Source organism: Aegilops tauschii, chromosome 6 (assembly GCF_002575655.3).
Source record: "Aegilops tauschii subsp. strangulata cultivar AL8/78 chromosome 6, Aet v6.0, whole genome shotgun sequence".
NCBI classification, from domain to species: domain Eukaryota; kingdom Viridiplantae; phylum Streptophyta; class Magnoliopsida; order Poales; family Poaceae; genus Aegilops; species Aegilops tauschii.
This window is the reverse complement of record NC_053040.3, coordinates 88,165,499-88,182,486: the sequence shown is the minus strand read 5'-3', so window position 1 is coordinate 88,182,486 and position 16,988 is coordinate 88,165,499. Positions and strand designations below refer to the sequence as shown.

General features: G+C 44.3%; 2 protein-coding genes across 2 annotated transcripts; one reads left to right on the top strand and one right to left on the bottom strand.

Moving 5' to 3' along the window:
- Nucleotides 1-1,800: 1,800 nt before the first annotated feature.
- LOC109734182 (protein ABC transporter 1, mitochondrial) lies at nt 1,801-7,126 on the bottom strand. Its single transcript, XM_020293397.4, has 8 exons — nt 6,486-7,126; nt 6,128-6,353; nt 5,892-6,044; nt 5,600-5,758; nt 4,055-4,214; nt 2,968-3,077; nt 2,620-2,736; nt 1,801-2,527 (listed from the first exon to the last, which is right to left on the bottom strand). Exons 1-8 carry the CDS (start codon nt 7,040-7,042, stop codon nt 2,138-2,140), a joined length of 1,872 nt encoding a protein of 623 aa, XP_020148986.1. The 5' UTR covers nt 7,043-7,126; the 3' UTR covers nt 1,801-2,137.
- A 4,933-nt stretch (nt 7,127-12,059) lies between these two features.
- Nucleotides 12,060-15,057, top strand: LOC109734183 (probable protein phosphatase 2C 55). The gene is made up of 4 exons (XM_020293398.4): nt 12,060-12,620; nt 13,387-13,708; nt 13,911-14,060; nt 14,516-15,057. Exons 1-4 carry the CDS (start codon nt 12,229-12,231, stop codon nt 14,810-14,812), a joined length of 1,161 nt encoding a protein of 386 aa, XP_020148987.1. The 5' UTR covers nt 12,060-12,228; the 3' UTR covers nt 14,813-15,057.
- Nucleotides 15,058-16,988: the final 1,931 nt, after the last annotated feature.

Below are 16,988 nucleotides of genomic sequence, written 5' to 3'. Positions count from 1 at the left end.
TAGATATGGTTGTGGGTCTGTCGCTGTGATCCAAACATCATGTTGTATGATCCCATCTTTTTTTCATTTTGAGAAAATTGTATGATCCCATGTAAGCACGGGAACAACAACCATGGGTCCATGGCCGATTGCCTCAGAGTGGCGATGGCACTTTGCGGGAAGCAATCATCCTGGAGACGTTCAAGCAACGGGCTAACCAACAACCAGGCCGGCCCAGTCAAGCACCGAATAGCCGCACTTGGGCCAACCCTTTAGCGCCCTCGCTCGGTCCTTCGCTCGCTTGCTAATGGTTCAGAGTAAAAAAAAAACTGACTCCCTGGTTTTTTATGGATTATAAAAGTTCATGCTTTCAAAAATGTTAGCAGATTTTAAAAGTTCACGAATTCAATTTGAAGAGGTTCATCAATTTGAAAATGTTCATGGATTTGAAAGAGTGCATGAATTTAAGGGGAAAAACATGAATTCTAAAAGAAGGTTCACAAATTCACATAGATTCTTAAAAACAATGAATTCTGAAACTAAAAGGTTGGATGAAAAATAACAGAAAATACAAAAATAACAGAAAAAAGAACCGAAACAAAACCAGTAAACCGGAAAGAAAAATAGAAAAGGAAAGAAGAAGAAAAAACAGACACGAAGCTCCCAAACCCAGTTACTACAAGACGCTGGTTTTGGGCCGGTGTGGCAGAAAGTCCGGACAACAGACTGTCCCGGCTGAAATGGAGGAGCCCGTTCAATGGCCTCTTTGGTCTGGACATATGATGGAGAAGCCCGTTGGATTTGCCTTTAGACTCTAATTATATGTTTGAATGCTCTTTTAGACTCTAATTATGTGTTTGAATGCTCTGATACTGAGAATCAATCACAAGCGCAAGTGCTCCAAGCCTCCATGCTTTTTAGCTGGCTTGTTGTGATAGAAGTTATTGCTCTAAAACTAACAACCACTAAAACTAGGTGTAGAATTTTTCATACCACCCCAACAAAATGGTTATTTAGATTTATGATTAGGAAAAAAAGATTTTTCCTGTTATGGCATAGATTCTCCACCTTACATGGTGGTCACCTCTCAGTTTTCCCTAGAAAAAGAGATCGACCCCATACATTTTTCACTGATAAATTTGAAGTTGTATTAACTTGCGAATATTGTCTTTGGAGGCCGAGCTCCATGGAACTCAGTTTTGAAAGAATCAAATTTTGTCAAAATTCATATTTTCTATGTTTCAAAAAATTCTGAAAAAAAACACAGATATACATGAAGGTATAACACACATGGTATAAATTTTCAGGGCAAAATGCGTTGAAATGAGGGCTATGCAAAAAAGACAAATCTGGGGTTTTTTAACACATGATACTATTCATCCTCCCAGGCCATGAATGTTTTTTTGTACATGTCGCATTTCAACGTTTTTCATCCTGAAATTTTACACACATACACATAACATCCTTGCTTACTTGCACAATTTTTTTTCAGATTTTTTGAAACCGGAAAGTTCAAATTTTGTTTTTTTTTTCAAAAAAGGCCTCCATGGAGGCCGAGAGCCAAACGTCCGTTCTCTATTAACTTGTTACAAGCAATTAGGCTATATCTCATGCAAGGAGATTAGCTTTAATTAAATATGATTTCCCCTCCATTCCAGTTTACTTACATGTCTTGCATCCTCCTCAACAAAATGTTGTATCTATACTCACAAGTATGGTAAACATTCCATGCACAAAGTATCTAAATTGATAATCCATCTAATCCCATTTGTCTCAAGTCTTGGGATGAAATTGCCTGTCAATGAATAGTCTTGTGACAACTAAAGCAAGCACAGTTTTTATATACATTGTTTACTTCTTAGTGGAAGCAAACGAACGCAGCAACTCATCATGTTTTATTTCAGTTTCTTCGACAAAAGCTCATATTACAGTATAGTATACAAAGAGCACAAGCTCACATTACAATGAAAACGCCTAACTTGAATGGACCCAACCAAACAAAATCACGTCGATTTCCATGACATGAAGAATATAATTTGTCACATTATTAGCTCGGGAGAAGCCGATTGCAAAGCTCTCCAAAAAATGAGCTGCAACCAACCTGTGTAACTATTTGATGATTTCAGTACAAGAGGGCATAGGCGCACTTTCCTGTGTTTTATCCAGTGTTGGACAACACTTCCAAGTGATCATCACTGAAATCGTATTGCTCGTAAACCTTGAACAGCATCTCTCTGCAGGGGACAACTGCGCCAATCTTGATGCATGCCAGGAACGCACCTGACAGCTTTCTATGGAGGCTGTAAACTTCATCTGGAGGCGGAGTCAGCCTGTATTTCAACATGGTAGCCCCAAGGTTTGAAACACTGTGTGTGATGTTGTTTGCACGGAAATCATGACCACCGGGTGTTGCGAATGGCACCCCGACAATGAAGGCCGCCTCGACATGAGCATCGAGCATGACCTCTGGTTCCTCACCTGTAAGAAATCCCAGTCTGCGGGACATCTCTAACACACCGGCTCTGTCTCTATTTGCACAGGCAACTACCTGGCAGAACCACAATTTAGACGGGCATCTTGAATACAGTAAATAACGCGCATATTTTGTATTGGATATGAAGATAAGTTTTGATTGCTTACCATACGTAGGTAATCGTCTACAAACTTTTTAGGGAACTCACGGGCTGCCCCGAAGTCAATAAGATTAAATTGCCTTTCTGAATCATCATAAAGGAAATTACTCCAATTTGGATCAGTCTGCATAGAAGGAGTCGTGAGATTATAACCTTTTGTTTGCACTACCCAGTTTAACCTCATGGAAGTAGATTGGATGAGAGAAATTTAGAACTCACATCAGCCGCAACATAAATGACGAAATGAATATTGCTAGAATTCTAATGCCAATGCAGTCTATATAACTAGCAAGCTCTAAGTCTACCATGTTTATTACTTAGGGATTAAACAAATGGTATGAGAAGCAACACATGCCTGCATAAATCTGAAGACAAACAACTCCTTTATCGTAAGCTCGAGAAGTTTACATCCAACATAATTGCGGGTTTCCTGGCTTAGTACTGCCACCTTATCGATAGGAACTCCTGTACAAAACCAACATGTAGATGTAGTTGTCAGAGGACCCCGACATAAGAAAGTGGTTTGCACAAAGAAGAGGGAGCATAAAAAATACACAAGATGTGCTCATGTCCCAATTAAAATACAAGGATTAACTTTCAGTCAATCAGAAGTCTACACAGAGCATATGAGGACTTGTGTTGTTGACACTGAACCAGATAGCAGGAGCGACGTGCATCACAGCAGCACTGGCAGCATGGTTAGAATACGGTTGAACTTCGCTAGGAATCCATTAGCAGTCCGATTTTATGCTGAGTGTGGGGTTATATCTTTCAGCAGCAGTATTGGACACTAAGATATATAGCATATCTGGTTTGTCAGGACTCCAGTTTATATGCTTGCCTCTATTTAAGAAATGTCTGGACCCATATCCACAATAACTTGCAGCCACATTGGTTATTTAGCTCAAGAGCAATAAGAAAGAGCAAATTTTTCCCCTGAATGGTTACCGACTTGCCACTTAGCCGACATGGTAATTATTCAAGCATAAATTGCTCAAATTTCCCAAGGACAAATAATAAAGAGGGAGTATTCCTATTACTGGAATAATGTCAAGAGTCTTTCAATGTTGAACTATCTATTGAACAAATATGGAACGCCATATAGATATGAAACGCCATATGGTTACTTCAATTTATCGGTATGAAACGCCATATAGATGTGGCTCATGCTCTGAATCAAATGATATTACAAAAAAGCTTTCGGATGTCCGTATTTGTGGTTACTTCAAAATCTTGGTCTGGCAATAGTATATAATGCTTAGCATTAGCATAATAACAACAGTTCTCACTGAATAGGTATCCTTTATCAATTTCTGCGACCATATTAAACCAAAATTGGCATGGATTGAAAAGTGTCATCACTATAAATTATTAAATTATAACAGCATCGCAAACTACAACATCATTGACAAAAAATACACAGAATGAAAAATCAAAAGTACCTGGAACAAACTCCGATGTTAACACCTTTTTGCTCGACAATTCATCAGTGACCCTAGGGACGTAATAGCCCTCACTATCAGAGAGCAACTCTTTGTAACGCTTCTGGTTGCTTGCTTCTAAGAAATAATCACATTCCCTTGCCAGCTCTTGCTTTGCAACCTGTTATAATATGAAAACGGAAGAAATTATGCTGTCATCCATGAATTCGCAACAATTTTAGCTCAGTATTGGAAACCTAAGTTGTTTAGATTTCAGAATACCATTGTTTCAGTTCAGAACTCATAAGATCATGAAACGTGCGGAGAAAGACTATGAATGACAGTAACTTTTCTCATGGCTTCAGTGTTTTCATACTTCATTTTGATATAGCTGAAATTTAAGTAAGGATGGATGACCTGGGTTGATCATTTCGCATATAGGCTACAGCATCTGCAGTCGGTGTTCGCATACTCTTCTGTACACTACTTCACATAGCAAATAGCATATTGCTGTATGATTGTTGTGATGTCAAGGTAGTTCAAAGATAGTCACGTAAGGGGTCAGGAATATAAGGTTAAGGAAGAGTTGCAGCTGCCCGGCCAGCAAGACAAGATCAGGGGCAGCTTAATGAATCTGACTGCAACTCTGCACAGGCAGAGATCAACTCGGATTCAGCAAGGAGCAGCCAATGCTTGAGGAGCCCAGCCATAGGAATTATAGGTTAAGTTAGAAAGTACAATCCATGTCCTTGGCAATTTAGTCCTAGTTTAATTGAGTCCTACGTGATGCTACATAAGCATGTCCATTGTATCATTCTGGATCAGGCTATAAGGTAAGTCTCTGTCAGGTGAGGCCTTCAGCTGGTGCAGCCATCAGCAGATAGATCGAGAATTAATCTGTATCCTTTTAATTTAGTAATACTCCCTCCGTCCCATAAGCATGTCCATGTACATCCATTTGAACGACAGTTAATATGGGACGGAGAGAGTAGGATCCTTCTCTAGAGTTTGTTCCCAAGTTTGTTAGGATAAGAACTTAGGCTTCAAGTCATGTACATGGGCTATATCATGACTACCTCTAGCTCCTTACAGGCAAGCAATAACAGATCTCAACTATCCCTCTCCCTTCTCCAGCACTGCCTTCGCTACACGGAAGCCCCATCATGGCTGGCGTAGCGCCGTGGAGCGGTAGAGGTCCAGGGCCACATCCTCCTACTGCCCACAATTATCGTCTTCCCTTAATCCTTCCACAAATCACCGACCATGTGACATCTCTCTTCCCCATATGCTCTCTGGATCCAATCCAATTCTCTAGTTTCTCAATCTCCTGCTGCCTACCAAGTCGACCACGGCTACCCCACACCGCCAGCCTTGGTCTCCGGCTAATTATCCGTGCAACCTCAGGACCAAAGCACAGATCAACAATCATTTGAGAACAAATACTATTTTGAGAGACATGGTTTGGACATACAAATATATCTGTCAAAATAGTATGCATATGTAAAATAAGAAAAGAAAAAAGATAGTGAATGATCTGTGTTGCTTTATAATTTATTTTAAAATTACCTTTATAGCTCTATCAAGGAAAAGACCTTTAGGGATGAGATTTGTGTAAGTCAGGAGTCGCCTAACATTCTCGATATCACTCTCTATACTGTCAGCAACTCCAGGATATTGTATTTTCATCACAACATCCGAACCATCCTTCAAGACCGCCCGATGGACCTGATAAAAAAGAAGGAACAAATATTATATTAGCTTCAGTGGGTGTTGAAATATTGATGACCGTCCAAACTCAAAACTTCAATTATGTATGCAATTATTTAAAGTATAAGGGAGTTGCCTCAGGCAGACCAACCTGTCCGATACTCGCTGCTGCCAAAGGTTCATAGTCGAAACTCCTCAGCCTAGAGGACCAACCTTGACCAAGCTCGGCATCAAGGACAGAATTCAGCTGCTTCCTCGGCATAACATCGGCACCTTGACGAACAATATCAAGAGCTGCCAACACCTACATAAAATCAGCAAACAAATTCAGTGGCACATAACAATAGGCTAAACCCAAAACATTGCAGCATCAGCTTCAAATAATACCGGCGGGGGCACAAGCGATTCGTCCTGGATGCTCAGCAGCTGCCCCACCTTGAGCGCCGCTCCCCGCATCCGACACAGCGCAAGGGCAACACGCTCAGCGTTCTGGTCGGACAAGAACGGCGAGAGTGCTGACCGATTGCCGTCCCCAACAGGTGTACCATACATCACCCGCCGGGCTGATTCCTGTAGACCTCCCCATGCCAGCCCGGCACCCAGACCTGCAAACCTTAATTGTTTTCGGCACATCATCGAGAAAGAAGAAGATTTAGTGGCATTTGATTCATACATGCATATATACAAGTAAACAACAATAAACATTTCTTTTAGTCAGTATCGTTGCAAAGTGTAATATACTGACCCGAGGGCTCGGGTGAACGGTGTGGAGGGAACATTCCGCTCCCTTGGCCGGCGCCTCTTCTCCACCAGCGCAGGCGCAGGCGGGGGCAAGGACGAGGACGAGGGCGAGGGCGTGGGCGTGGGCGTGGATGACGGTGAAACCTCAGGGCGAACTGCCTCGTCTTTGGGTCTAGCTACCGCCACGGCTTCGGGTTCAGCCACAGCCGCGGCTGCGGCGGTTGAATGGGTGCCGGTGATGTCCCGCGCATGGGCGGGGTGGAGGGATTCTTGGGGCGGGGGTTGCTGCTCCAATGAGGGTTCGAGAGGCGACGCGTCGTCGTGGGAGAAGTACACGACGGAGGACGAAGAGGGGCGAGATGAGTCTGCTCCCTCGGGGTGGGATTCAGGAGGAAGGGGAACGGGCTGCGGGCGGCGAGGGGTGCCCCTGGTGAGGCCGGCGAGGTCGGTGGCGGCGAGGAGGGCGGACCTGAGGATGTCGGGGCCGGAAGAGCGCCTGGCGGCCTCGCGGGCGACGAGGGCTGCGCCGTCGAGCAGCCGTCGGAGATCTCTGGACGCCATGGCGAGCGAAGGAGGCGCGGTCCGCGTGGATGGCTTCGGGACCAAGAAGAGGAGTCACGGGCGGACGACTATTTTGCAAAATAGAAACAGAGCTTGTGGTGAAAAATAGAAGAAGAAAAATAGTCTGACCCGTTGGATCGGAGATGGATGGCATAGATGTAAGTGTTGATTGTAGACGTCCCCCACATCATATAGCCACCAGCTGACTATATTATTGGCCATCACCGACGAGCGTGAGCGAAGGCCGACCGCGTCGTTGACGACTTCGGCGATGCGTCGGTGATGTGGCGGGGCACCCTTGACGCCCAAGCGGTGGGATCCGGTATGCCGACGATGATAAACCTCGACTCCGACTAGGGTTATTGCTCGTTTTAGCTTAAATGACTAATTTTAGCTTTTGTTTAGCTCTAAGTAAGTTCTATCTACTTTTAATTATGAAGTTTACGAATGTGTTATGAAGAGTGCTATTTATAATTTTGCTCTTTGTGGTCTTATTTTAGTTTTAAATCCGAGTTTTGAATCATAGACGGCTATAACATCTTATTCAGCCCTCTTGTACAAGTAACTTGCGCATTCAATCAGGTGGGGATGTTGATATCAAGCGTGTTATTTGTACAGTATTTATAATAACATCCGCAAATTATAAAATGTTATTTTATAGCCATATGAATTAAAATGTGGATATCAAGCATGCAAATTTATAGCCATCAGAAATCAGGCATGTTGCCTAACTCAGCCCTCCTATATAACATCTTAATAATCACTAAGGGAAATCAGTCATGTAATCCATGACTAAATCTTTTGTTGTGCATTATTTTATCAATCTAGACTAAGGATATTGTATTTTTATTTTTCTTGCGAATATATCGGATCTATTATAAAGATTCACTGAAAATACATAGCATCGCAAACATAATAAAATTGCATCGAGGTCCATGGACAACCGAATGACCATTGCCTCTGCCAAAACGAGCCTCCGACGCGCCGTTGTCGCCGCTCCCATACCGGAGCCGGCCTGACCTTGTCGATGACAGCCGGGAAGTCTTAGTGCACGTGCCCCTAAGGACCAACGTTCGGGAGTTGCAGTCGTCGCCATTGTATCATTGAATCGATCTGAAGAATCTGACACCAAATCTTGTCGTTGCGTATGCACGACGAGAAAACCTAACCTCGCCGCTCCGAGGAACTGGCAGGAATCTACGTTGGAGCTCCGTCTAATCCGTCCCGATGAACGAACTTGAGGAGGATCAGAGTCCGAAAGACTAACTCGAAGAAGAAGCGCCGTCATCCGTCTGAGCACCGCCTTTGCGTGAACCAAAACCCTACCTATCTAAGACGAGCCATGAGGAATACCCTCCCTGCCACCAGCCGCAGGAGCGGCAGACGGAGGGAAGGCGAATCCACGGGCTCGCCGGCGAAGATCGAAGGAAAAAAGACTTTCCCTATTCGCCTTGCGGTGAGTATATTGTTTTCCTATTTCCTGACACTAAATATGATCTTGTACGTTATATACATAGGTGCATGTATCTTTTTTTTATACTTTTATTCATGGTTACAAGAAAATGAATGGTTATTTAGCTAGCAACTTATCCCTTAACACTCCTACAGTAAAAGATGAAAATATTCTAACATTTCTTTTAGATCTTTGGTAGAGGTGCGCTCCTACAGGAGAGCTCACTCTCCTCTTTTTCTTGTCTTCACACAAAACTGCGATGTAAGCGCGCCATATACCTTTTATTATACTTACTGTAAAGAGAATCGTCTAAAGTAAGATTTACACATCAACGTCTCTACTTATTAATCAGGTTAAATATTTTATTCAGTACGCTCTATAATAAATTATTCATAGAGGTTATCTACAAAATGATTCACCGAGAAATATAAGAACATAAAAACATAGAACGCACGCGGTCTATTACCTGCCGTTCTTGACATATTCTTCACCGCCCACCATGCGGCACAATCAACATCATCTTCTTCCATGATCTTTTGTTGCGCTCTTTGCATTGAGCATGGCAGTCAGTGTGACAGCCCTCTCGGCACTATCGCAAACTGGCTTCCCGGACGCGGCGTTCTCCCACATATATCTGGTTAGTTGGAGACAAACACAATAAACAAGATCCTTAGCCGCCGACAAGATGAATCTACTTTCCAAATAAGTGTGGCCAAATTAGTAAAGAGCGAGTCTATGACACATGTGACATATGATCATCTTCTGGGGAAAGTCATTGTAACTCATAGTTGGGATTCATTTACATGACATCTACGGCTTTTATTCATGTCGTGAAGAGCCCGTCGTGCGAGAAATTCAATTGTATATTAATATCTTACAAAGAACTATTCAAAAATCTGAAACTAAACTACCCTAGTAGACTTAGAAAATAAACCATTTCTTAGTAAACTACGCTGAAATATATTGTATCATATTGCTCAAGGACTCATAAATCTTGCTCGTTGGTCTTTACATGCCCAACTTTTTTGGGGAAATGTTATTTACTTGATGTCACTTTTTTCGTCCCTCCCAGAGAACGCGTTGGTTGCCGTTTCGATCTCCTGGCATGAATCACGATGCAAGACTGATGCCACATCAGTTTTTCGGATCGTTCGCTTAACCAACTGCTAGCGCGAACGTCCCTTCCTTTATACTCCCCGATCCTCTTCTTTCAGCCTCACCCACTCATTCAAGTTTATAAAAAAATCTACCAAAGGTGCGTGGGGGTGGCTCGAACTCATGACACTCTAAAGGAAGTACAGACCAGCTGACACTTGAAGTGGATTTTGAGCACGTACGATTAAACTTGCTATATGTTTTGAAGCTAAAATATTTGTGATTTTGATTTTTCATTTGAAAATTTTGTGTGATTTTTCCTGAAATTCCAAATTTTCTTCATCTTTGAAAGAATAAAAATTCCTATTTTTTGCCACGTGCCCATTACAAATCCCAAAATCTGCCATGTTTCTAGAGAACAATTTTTCTAAACTTGTCATGTGCAATTTTATAATTTTTGCCATGTGCCCATAACAATTCCCAAAAGTTGTCATGTTCTTTTAGAGGATAAAATGTTCTAAACTTGCCATTTGTAATTTTATCATAGGTAGCTTGGCAATTATATTATTTAGACCATCGTAATTTTATTAATTATAGCATGGTATTTTTTTGTAGTTAGCATGGCTATTTCATTATTTAGACCATGACAAGTTTTTCAATTAGACCATGAACATTTTATTAATCACACCATGCCATTTCTATATTGTAGGTACCATGGCAATTTAATTATTGAGACCATGGTTGTTTTTCTAGGTAGCATGGTAATTTCATTATTTAGACCATGGCAGTCTTTTTTAGTTTGACCATGAATTTTTTTTAATTAGACCACGGTAATTTTATTGATGCAAATTTAATTATTTTGACAATGGCATTTTTATTATGTATAGACCATTGAAAATTTTCGTTGTTCTACAACTTTTTTGTTTAAAAAACAAAGGATGCCATTTTTGTAAAGTATAGCATGATTTTTTTATAAATTAGAGCATGACAAATGTAAAAATATGCTTCTCTGCCTTTTTTGTATTTTTTTGTCAATGGCAATTTGTGTTACAAAAACCAGTTAACTAAGCCTTTTGTTTGTCAATAAAGAATAAAGCGAGGGAGACTCGTCAAATGGCATGTCGAGCCATCGGGGTCACGCTGGGTGCTCTGCTCCACCGAATGAAATCATTGGCTGAAAGGATCCTTTCTGATCGAATGAATTGTTTGTTTCAACCATCTTCATGATTTGACGAGCGCTAAATATTGACGTCCAACTTTTTACAGGACAATACCAAGCGGCAAGCCTGGTAAACTATAAAAAGCCAGACAAACAAGTTTTGCAGGAAAATGATCCAGCTTTATACTAGAAACAGCCGCAAACACTGATCAATTCTATAGACCGCATAAGAGCAACTCCAACGCAGGGACCCAAATGGACACGGATTTTATCCGTTTTTTGTCCGTTTGAGTCTCATGTCCGCTTGGCGGACATGGGGCGGACACGGCGAGCATCCAATGCCAAAACGCAAAAGCGGACAACGGCTACACCAGGCACCCCGCCTCCTTCGTGTCGGCCGGCACCTTCTCCCGCCGCCGTGCCATTTTGCTACCCCTCGCGCCGTCGGGCCCTGCCGCTCCCCCTCGCACTGCTGCGCCCGCTTCTGGCCCCGTCCGGCTTCTGCCGCGCCGACACGCACTCCTGCCATTCGCCGCTCGGCCCGCCTTGCCGCTCCGCCCCTGCTTCCCCCTCCCCTGTCCTGCTTCACGCCGTGGGCGCACACCAGGACGCCCTGCAGGTCATCGCAGAGCAGCGCCTCCTGGATCTGCTGCAGCGCGAAGCTCTGCAGCTCCCGCACGACTCGCGGGCGAAGCCCAGGCTGCTCGTCCCACCATGCGCCGCCGATGACGAGATCTGCAGTCCCCCGGCTCTTCCCGGCACCACGCCGCTCGCGTGCAGTTCCCCGGCCCCGTCGGCTCGGCTCGGAACGGGAGGCCGCAGCGGAGATCTCCCCGTCGTCCTGGACCACAGCGTGGGATGCAGCTTGCGCCACTGAGCGCAGCGGCGGGCCTCGAGGACGGCGGAGGAGGCGAGAAGGAGGACTGGGTGGGGATGGCGGTGGCCTGCGCTTGTGAGCAGGACGGTGGAGAAGGCGGGGAAGGAGGACTGGGTGGGGACGCCAGCTCGTGCGCGCTCACTGCTAGGTGGGACCAAGGGCGGACACGAGCGGACGACAACGGTCGAGCAGAGCAGCTTCTGTCCGCTTCGTACCCATTTCTTTCCAGATTTGGGCTAAGTTTGGGTTAGGGATGGACAGCACGCGGATACGGGCGTCCGTTTGGATGGCCCTGTTGGGCCAAGTTTTGTGTCCGAATAACCTAAACGGATAAAATGGGTCGCCCCATTGGAGTTGCTATAAGATTTCGTATTATTCTTTTCAAAAAAGGTTTTGCGTGGTACTTATATTCTTTCCAGAATGAGCGCTCCTTCCGATAGCAAGTGCGAAAAAAAAACCGCGTTGAAAAACTGTTGCATCCTTCTGCCCCGGCACGGCATCTCATCCTTGTTCCTCCCTCTCCCGCACCCTAGGGTTTCCACCACCTTCGCCGGAGCGTCTCTCCGGCAGCGTCTTGGGCGCAGCAGGGGCGCCGCGGCAGGATGTCCCCGGCGATCGCGCTTCGGCGCGCGGCCGCGTGGCTGCTCCGGGGAGCCGCCGGCGCCGGCGCTGGCGCGCCGAGGGCCGCGTCCTCCGCCGCGCTGCCGGGCCTGGGCGGGGCCCTGCTGTCTCCCGCGCGCGGATTGCAGGGGAGCGAGGCGGCCGGGTTCCTGGGGATCTGGGGAGGGCCCGCGGCGGGCGGCAGCGGCGGGTCCTGGTGGTTCCGGTGCGCCGCGAGCAGCGTGCCCAGGCCGGGCCTGCTGGTGGAGCAGCTCCTCGTCGGCGGCGGGCGCTCCTTCGCGACCGGTGCTGCTCCGGAAGAGGTGTCCTTCAGCCCGGCCGCCCGCGAGGCGGATGTCTCGCAGCCTGAGAAGTCCGTAGGCACCTCAGATAAGTATGTTTCCTCTTGTGTATCTACCTGTTTAAGTATGTTTCCTCTTGTGTATCTACCTGTTTAATTTCGCAATCGGCGTATCTTAGCTTAGTGAGTACATTTTCAGTTTCATCAAATTAGCTCAAATGAGGTTCTCACTGTTGGGGTTTTAGCAGATGCCCAGTTCGTGAACATTGTCTTCTCATTGTGTGCATTATGATTCCCGTTGTTCTAAGAATACTAATTATGTCAAAACTCAACAGTTGTTACACTCTTCTGATAAGATTTGGCACTGGTGCATGGATTGGAGGTCTTGTTCATCTACATATCTAATAGTCATTGGGAATCCATGCTCATAGGTTTTTAATGGGCCATATGGAAATATGATAAGTTGGTAGAGATTGGTGAGAGAAAAAAGTCTGCTAGTGAATAAACTCTCCTCAAAAGAAAGAAAATCAGAATAATTGCTGTCACGTGGGGTATGTAATGTAATTTACAGCCCCAAGTGGGCCACCAAGGGTGCACAGATTGCAAAAGCAGGATACAGTTGCAATTAAGGGATGGGTATCACAGTTCAATCAAATTAGGAAATTTAGATATTTAACTCCTGGAGATAGAGGTTGCTTCCCTCGACCACCTATGTCATGAGTCTTGACATAGAGTCATGTGCCCTGCTCGGGTGTTGTGCTTAAGCATGGCATCATGGCGCTTCTCATATGCATTGTGATGATTTTTATGACTGTATATATCTGCTTAGATTATTCTAAAACATTGATCACTATTTCAGGACTATGTTAGGAGATAGGTCCTTGAAGCTTGTTTCAGGGGTATGTTATCTACCACATCCGGATAAGGAAGAAACTGGTGGTGAGGATGCACATTTTATTTGGGATGAACAGGCTATAGGCATAGCTGATGGCGTTGGTGGTTGGGCAAGCTACGGTATTGATGCAGGTCAATATGCTAGAGATATTATGTCTAATGCAGTAACCGCAATAGAAGAAGAGCCAAAAGATTCAATTGATCTTACAAGGGTACTAGAGAAGGCCCATAGTAGCACAACAGTGCCGGGTTCATCGACCGCATGTATCATTGCTATAACAAATCAGGTTGGTTACTGATTTTGTTCATTTTTGCTGTGACATGATTACATGTTTCCTTGTCTATGGCTTTGGCAACAGTAAGAGAAGCTAAAAGTTGACCACCATTCTTTGTTGATGATATAATGCCACAAAACTGACCTGAGTGTTTAACTTGTTCAGTTTGTAGATAGTTTATCACGATTTCAGATTTGGTTGTACATTATTTCAGGGAATACAAGCAATTAATCTTGGTGACAGTGGCTTTATAGTCATCCGAGATGGCTGCACATTGTGTAGGTCACCTGTACAACAACATGATTTCAATTTCTCCTACCAACTTCAGAGTGGCAACTCGAGTGACTTGCCTAATGCTGCACAGGTATGTTCATATACTGCTGATAACGCTTTTCTTTTTGTAGTAACCAGTGTATATGGACACAATTTGGTTGTTAACAAATATTCACGGCTTGTGGCTGTTTTTTTTAATGAAAACCATAGTTTTATGTTCTAGTAAAAGAAGCCTTTGTGCCGATGGATTATACTAGTACTCCCAGGTGAAACAAATGCATATATAATAGCCATATAGATTAGGAATTCTATAATCCACGTGTCGCAGAATTATACTCCATTCTGTATCCATCTCGTAAAACATATGAGCACATGTAGTATAATTCTGCGACACGCGGATTGTAGAATTGTAGTCCTTGTTAATATCCATCTCTTAAAAGTTAAAACATATGAGCACATGTATCCAGTCTCGCAATCATATCATACTGCAAATTGTAGTCCTTGTTAATACCCATGTTGTTTTGCCTGCTGTGCCTGTATACTCAGGTCTTCAAGGTACCTGTCGCGTCTGGTGATGTAATTGTCGCTGGAACAGATGGGTTGTTCGATAACCTGTACAACAACGATATAACAGCTGTAGTGGTCCACGCAACCAGAGCTGGCCTGGAACCTCAAGTGACAGCCCAGAAGATAGCGGCGCTCGCACGCCAGCGGGCACAGGACAAGAACAGGCCGACGCCGTTTTCGACCGCGGCCCAAGACGCTGGGTACCGGTACTACGGCGGGAAGCTGGACGACATCACCGTCGTGGTCTCGTACGTAACTGCCTTTGGCAACTCGTAGCACAGTGGGTTAGGAGAAGACTTCTGAATATCTAGACCGAGGCGCGCGCCTCCCCTTTTTGTCCTGTAAATACCCACAACAGCCTTTTGAGGCTCTGTTTTTTTTTCTACCAGACTTATAAAGCAGCTGGATGATTTGTAAGTATCTCCTCTGCATGAGTACAGTAGCTGTAGAGAACCGCAGACAGTTTTAATTATGTACTGAAAGAAGCATAGAACGGATTCAAACACGGCAATTTCAAAGCATTTTGCGTTGGTCACTAAATGCGTACTTCAAGCGCAGAATTTTTGCGGGGATTCCCGCGGCAGTGAAGGGAAGGAACCAAAATTCTGGTGCTTCCTCCAGTTGTCTGCAAAACTGACAGGAAGACTGAAAGAGAACAAGCTGCGGCTGTGGAACACAGCTTATAGCATACAAGCAATGGAGAGGCGGAGTGTCTGCCAGTGTGTGTTTCAGCATCATCAACGTCTTCGATAACTAGGTAACCACCCCTGCTGTGTTCTATGCCTTTACCCCTGCTGTGTTCTATGCCTTTGTTTTTCAAGGGAGACGAGAGTCTGAATGCAGACTGCTCAGGTCTAAAATATTCATCATGTTCAAAATTATTTAAAGTTCTAGCATTGCCCTAAGTCTATAATACGGAGTGTAGTTTTTGTACTATATATATTCGATATTATAGATATGAGCACATATTTCTATAAACTTCGGTGAAATGTTGTTGGAGCACATGTTGCAAGTTGACTTTAATGCATGTACTTCTCAAGCAAAAGATCATGCTGTAGAAAGCTTTTAGAAACTTCTGCCTCTCTTGAACCCATTAGAGTTAAAAGAAGCATATAACGGAGTGTTTCCAGAAGCCTTTTGTTCTCTGATGAGGTGAGATGTTTATGTCATAGAAGACAGCCAAGTGTTTGTCCTTTTTTTGCTTTGCAATCAGTCATTCGATACGGTTCAGTCAAGGGAGATCACAGTCAAATCAGATAACCAAAATTCCGGCGCTTATTTTTTCTTTGGGTTGTCTGCGAAAACGAACAGGAACTGAAAAGGACAGACAAGTTGCATGCGGCCATGGAAATGGAACGCAGGCGCTGATGGTGGTTGCCTCAGCCTGGAGCTTTCTTGTGTTTTTTCCATGGTAGGCGATGTGTACACTGCACCTTAGGGTTTAGATGCACAATGCATTGCTCCTCTTCAGGCATAATCAGAACGAGGCTCCTATGACATTCTTGGAATGAAGCCAAAATTTAGATCTTCCAAGTGAAGGATGAACTTTTGCGAACCATTTTGCAAGTTCGTAAAAAATTGGCTAATGCTAATGTCTCTGGACCAAAAGTCGCTATAAAACCAGCAAAACACTGACCTAATCCTGACCATGGAATAGCGATCCCTGCCAGAAACTTCTCTCCAACTGGATTGAGCGAAAGAAGATTTACCAGAGACGAACCCGATATCTCATCATCTTCATATATGCTTTGAAGCAGAATACCAATGCTTTCTCTCCCAGCTTGTCTGCAAAACCAACAGCAAGCCTGAAAAGGAAAGACAAGCCGCGGCCATGGAACGCAGCCTAGTTGATGTTGGTCACGTTACCCGGAGCTTTCTCCGTACAAAAAACAAGGCAGATTTGAGGACGCACGTGTGCGTGTTTCAGCATCAGCGCCATCACGCATCAACGTCGTCCATAACTAGTTAACCGTCCTTTTGTTTGTGTTTTCTATGCATCTTCTTCCTCTTTATTTTCCACGCGAGATTGGTGTACACGTCACGTGTGTTTGGATGCACTACTCAGGCACAAATCTCCGACGCTGACCCTCAAACCGTCCGCATACCGGTGGCGAAGCCACACATATGTTGTGTAGTCACTTGACTACACAACTTTTGGATAAAACATCATATAGCAAGTATAAATCATGCAAAAAACATAAAATTATATACGTTTGACTATACTATTTTAAAATGACTACACATGATTTTATTCATGGCACCGCCACTGCCGCATACGTCCGCGCGATCCGGACGTGTCGTGTCATTCAACGCGGATCTGTATTGACAGGTAGGCCATGGAAGGCGGTACGTGTGCCTAAAAACACAGACAACCATGGCATGTTCACAAGAAGCGAGACTTGGGCCTTCTACAATTTTACACCATCACGCTGCCCGTTAAATCGACAGGACT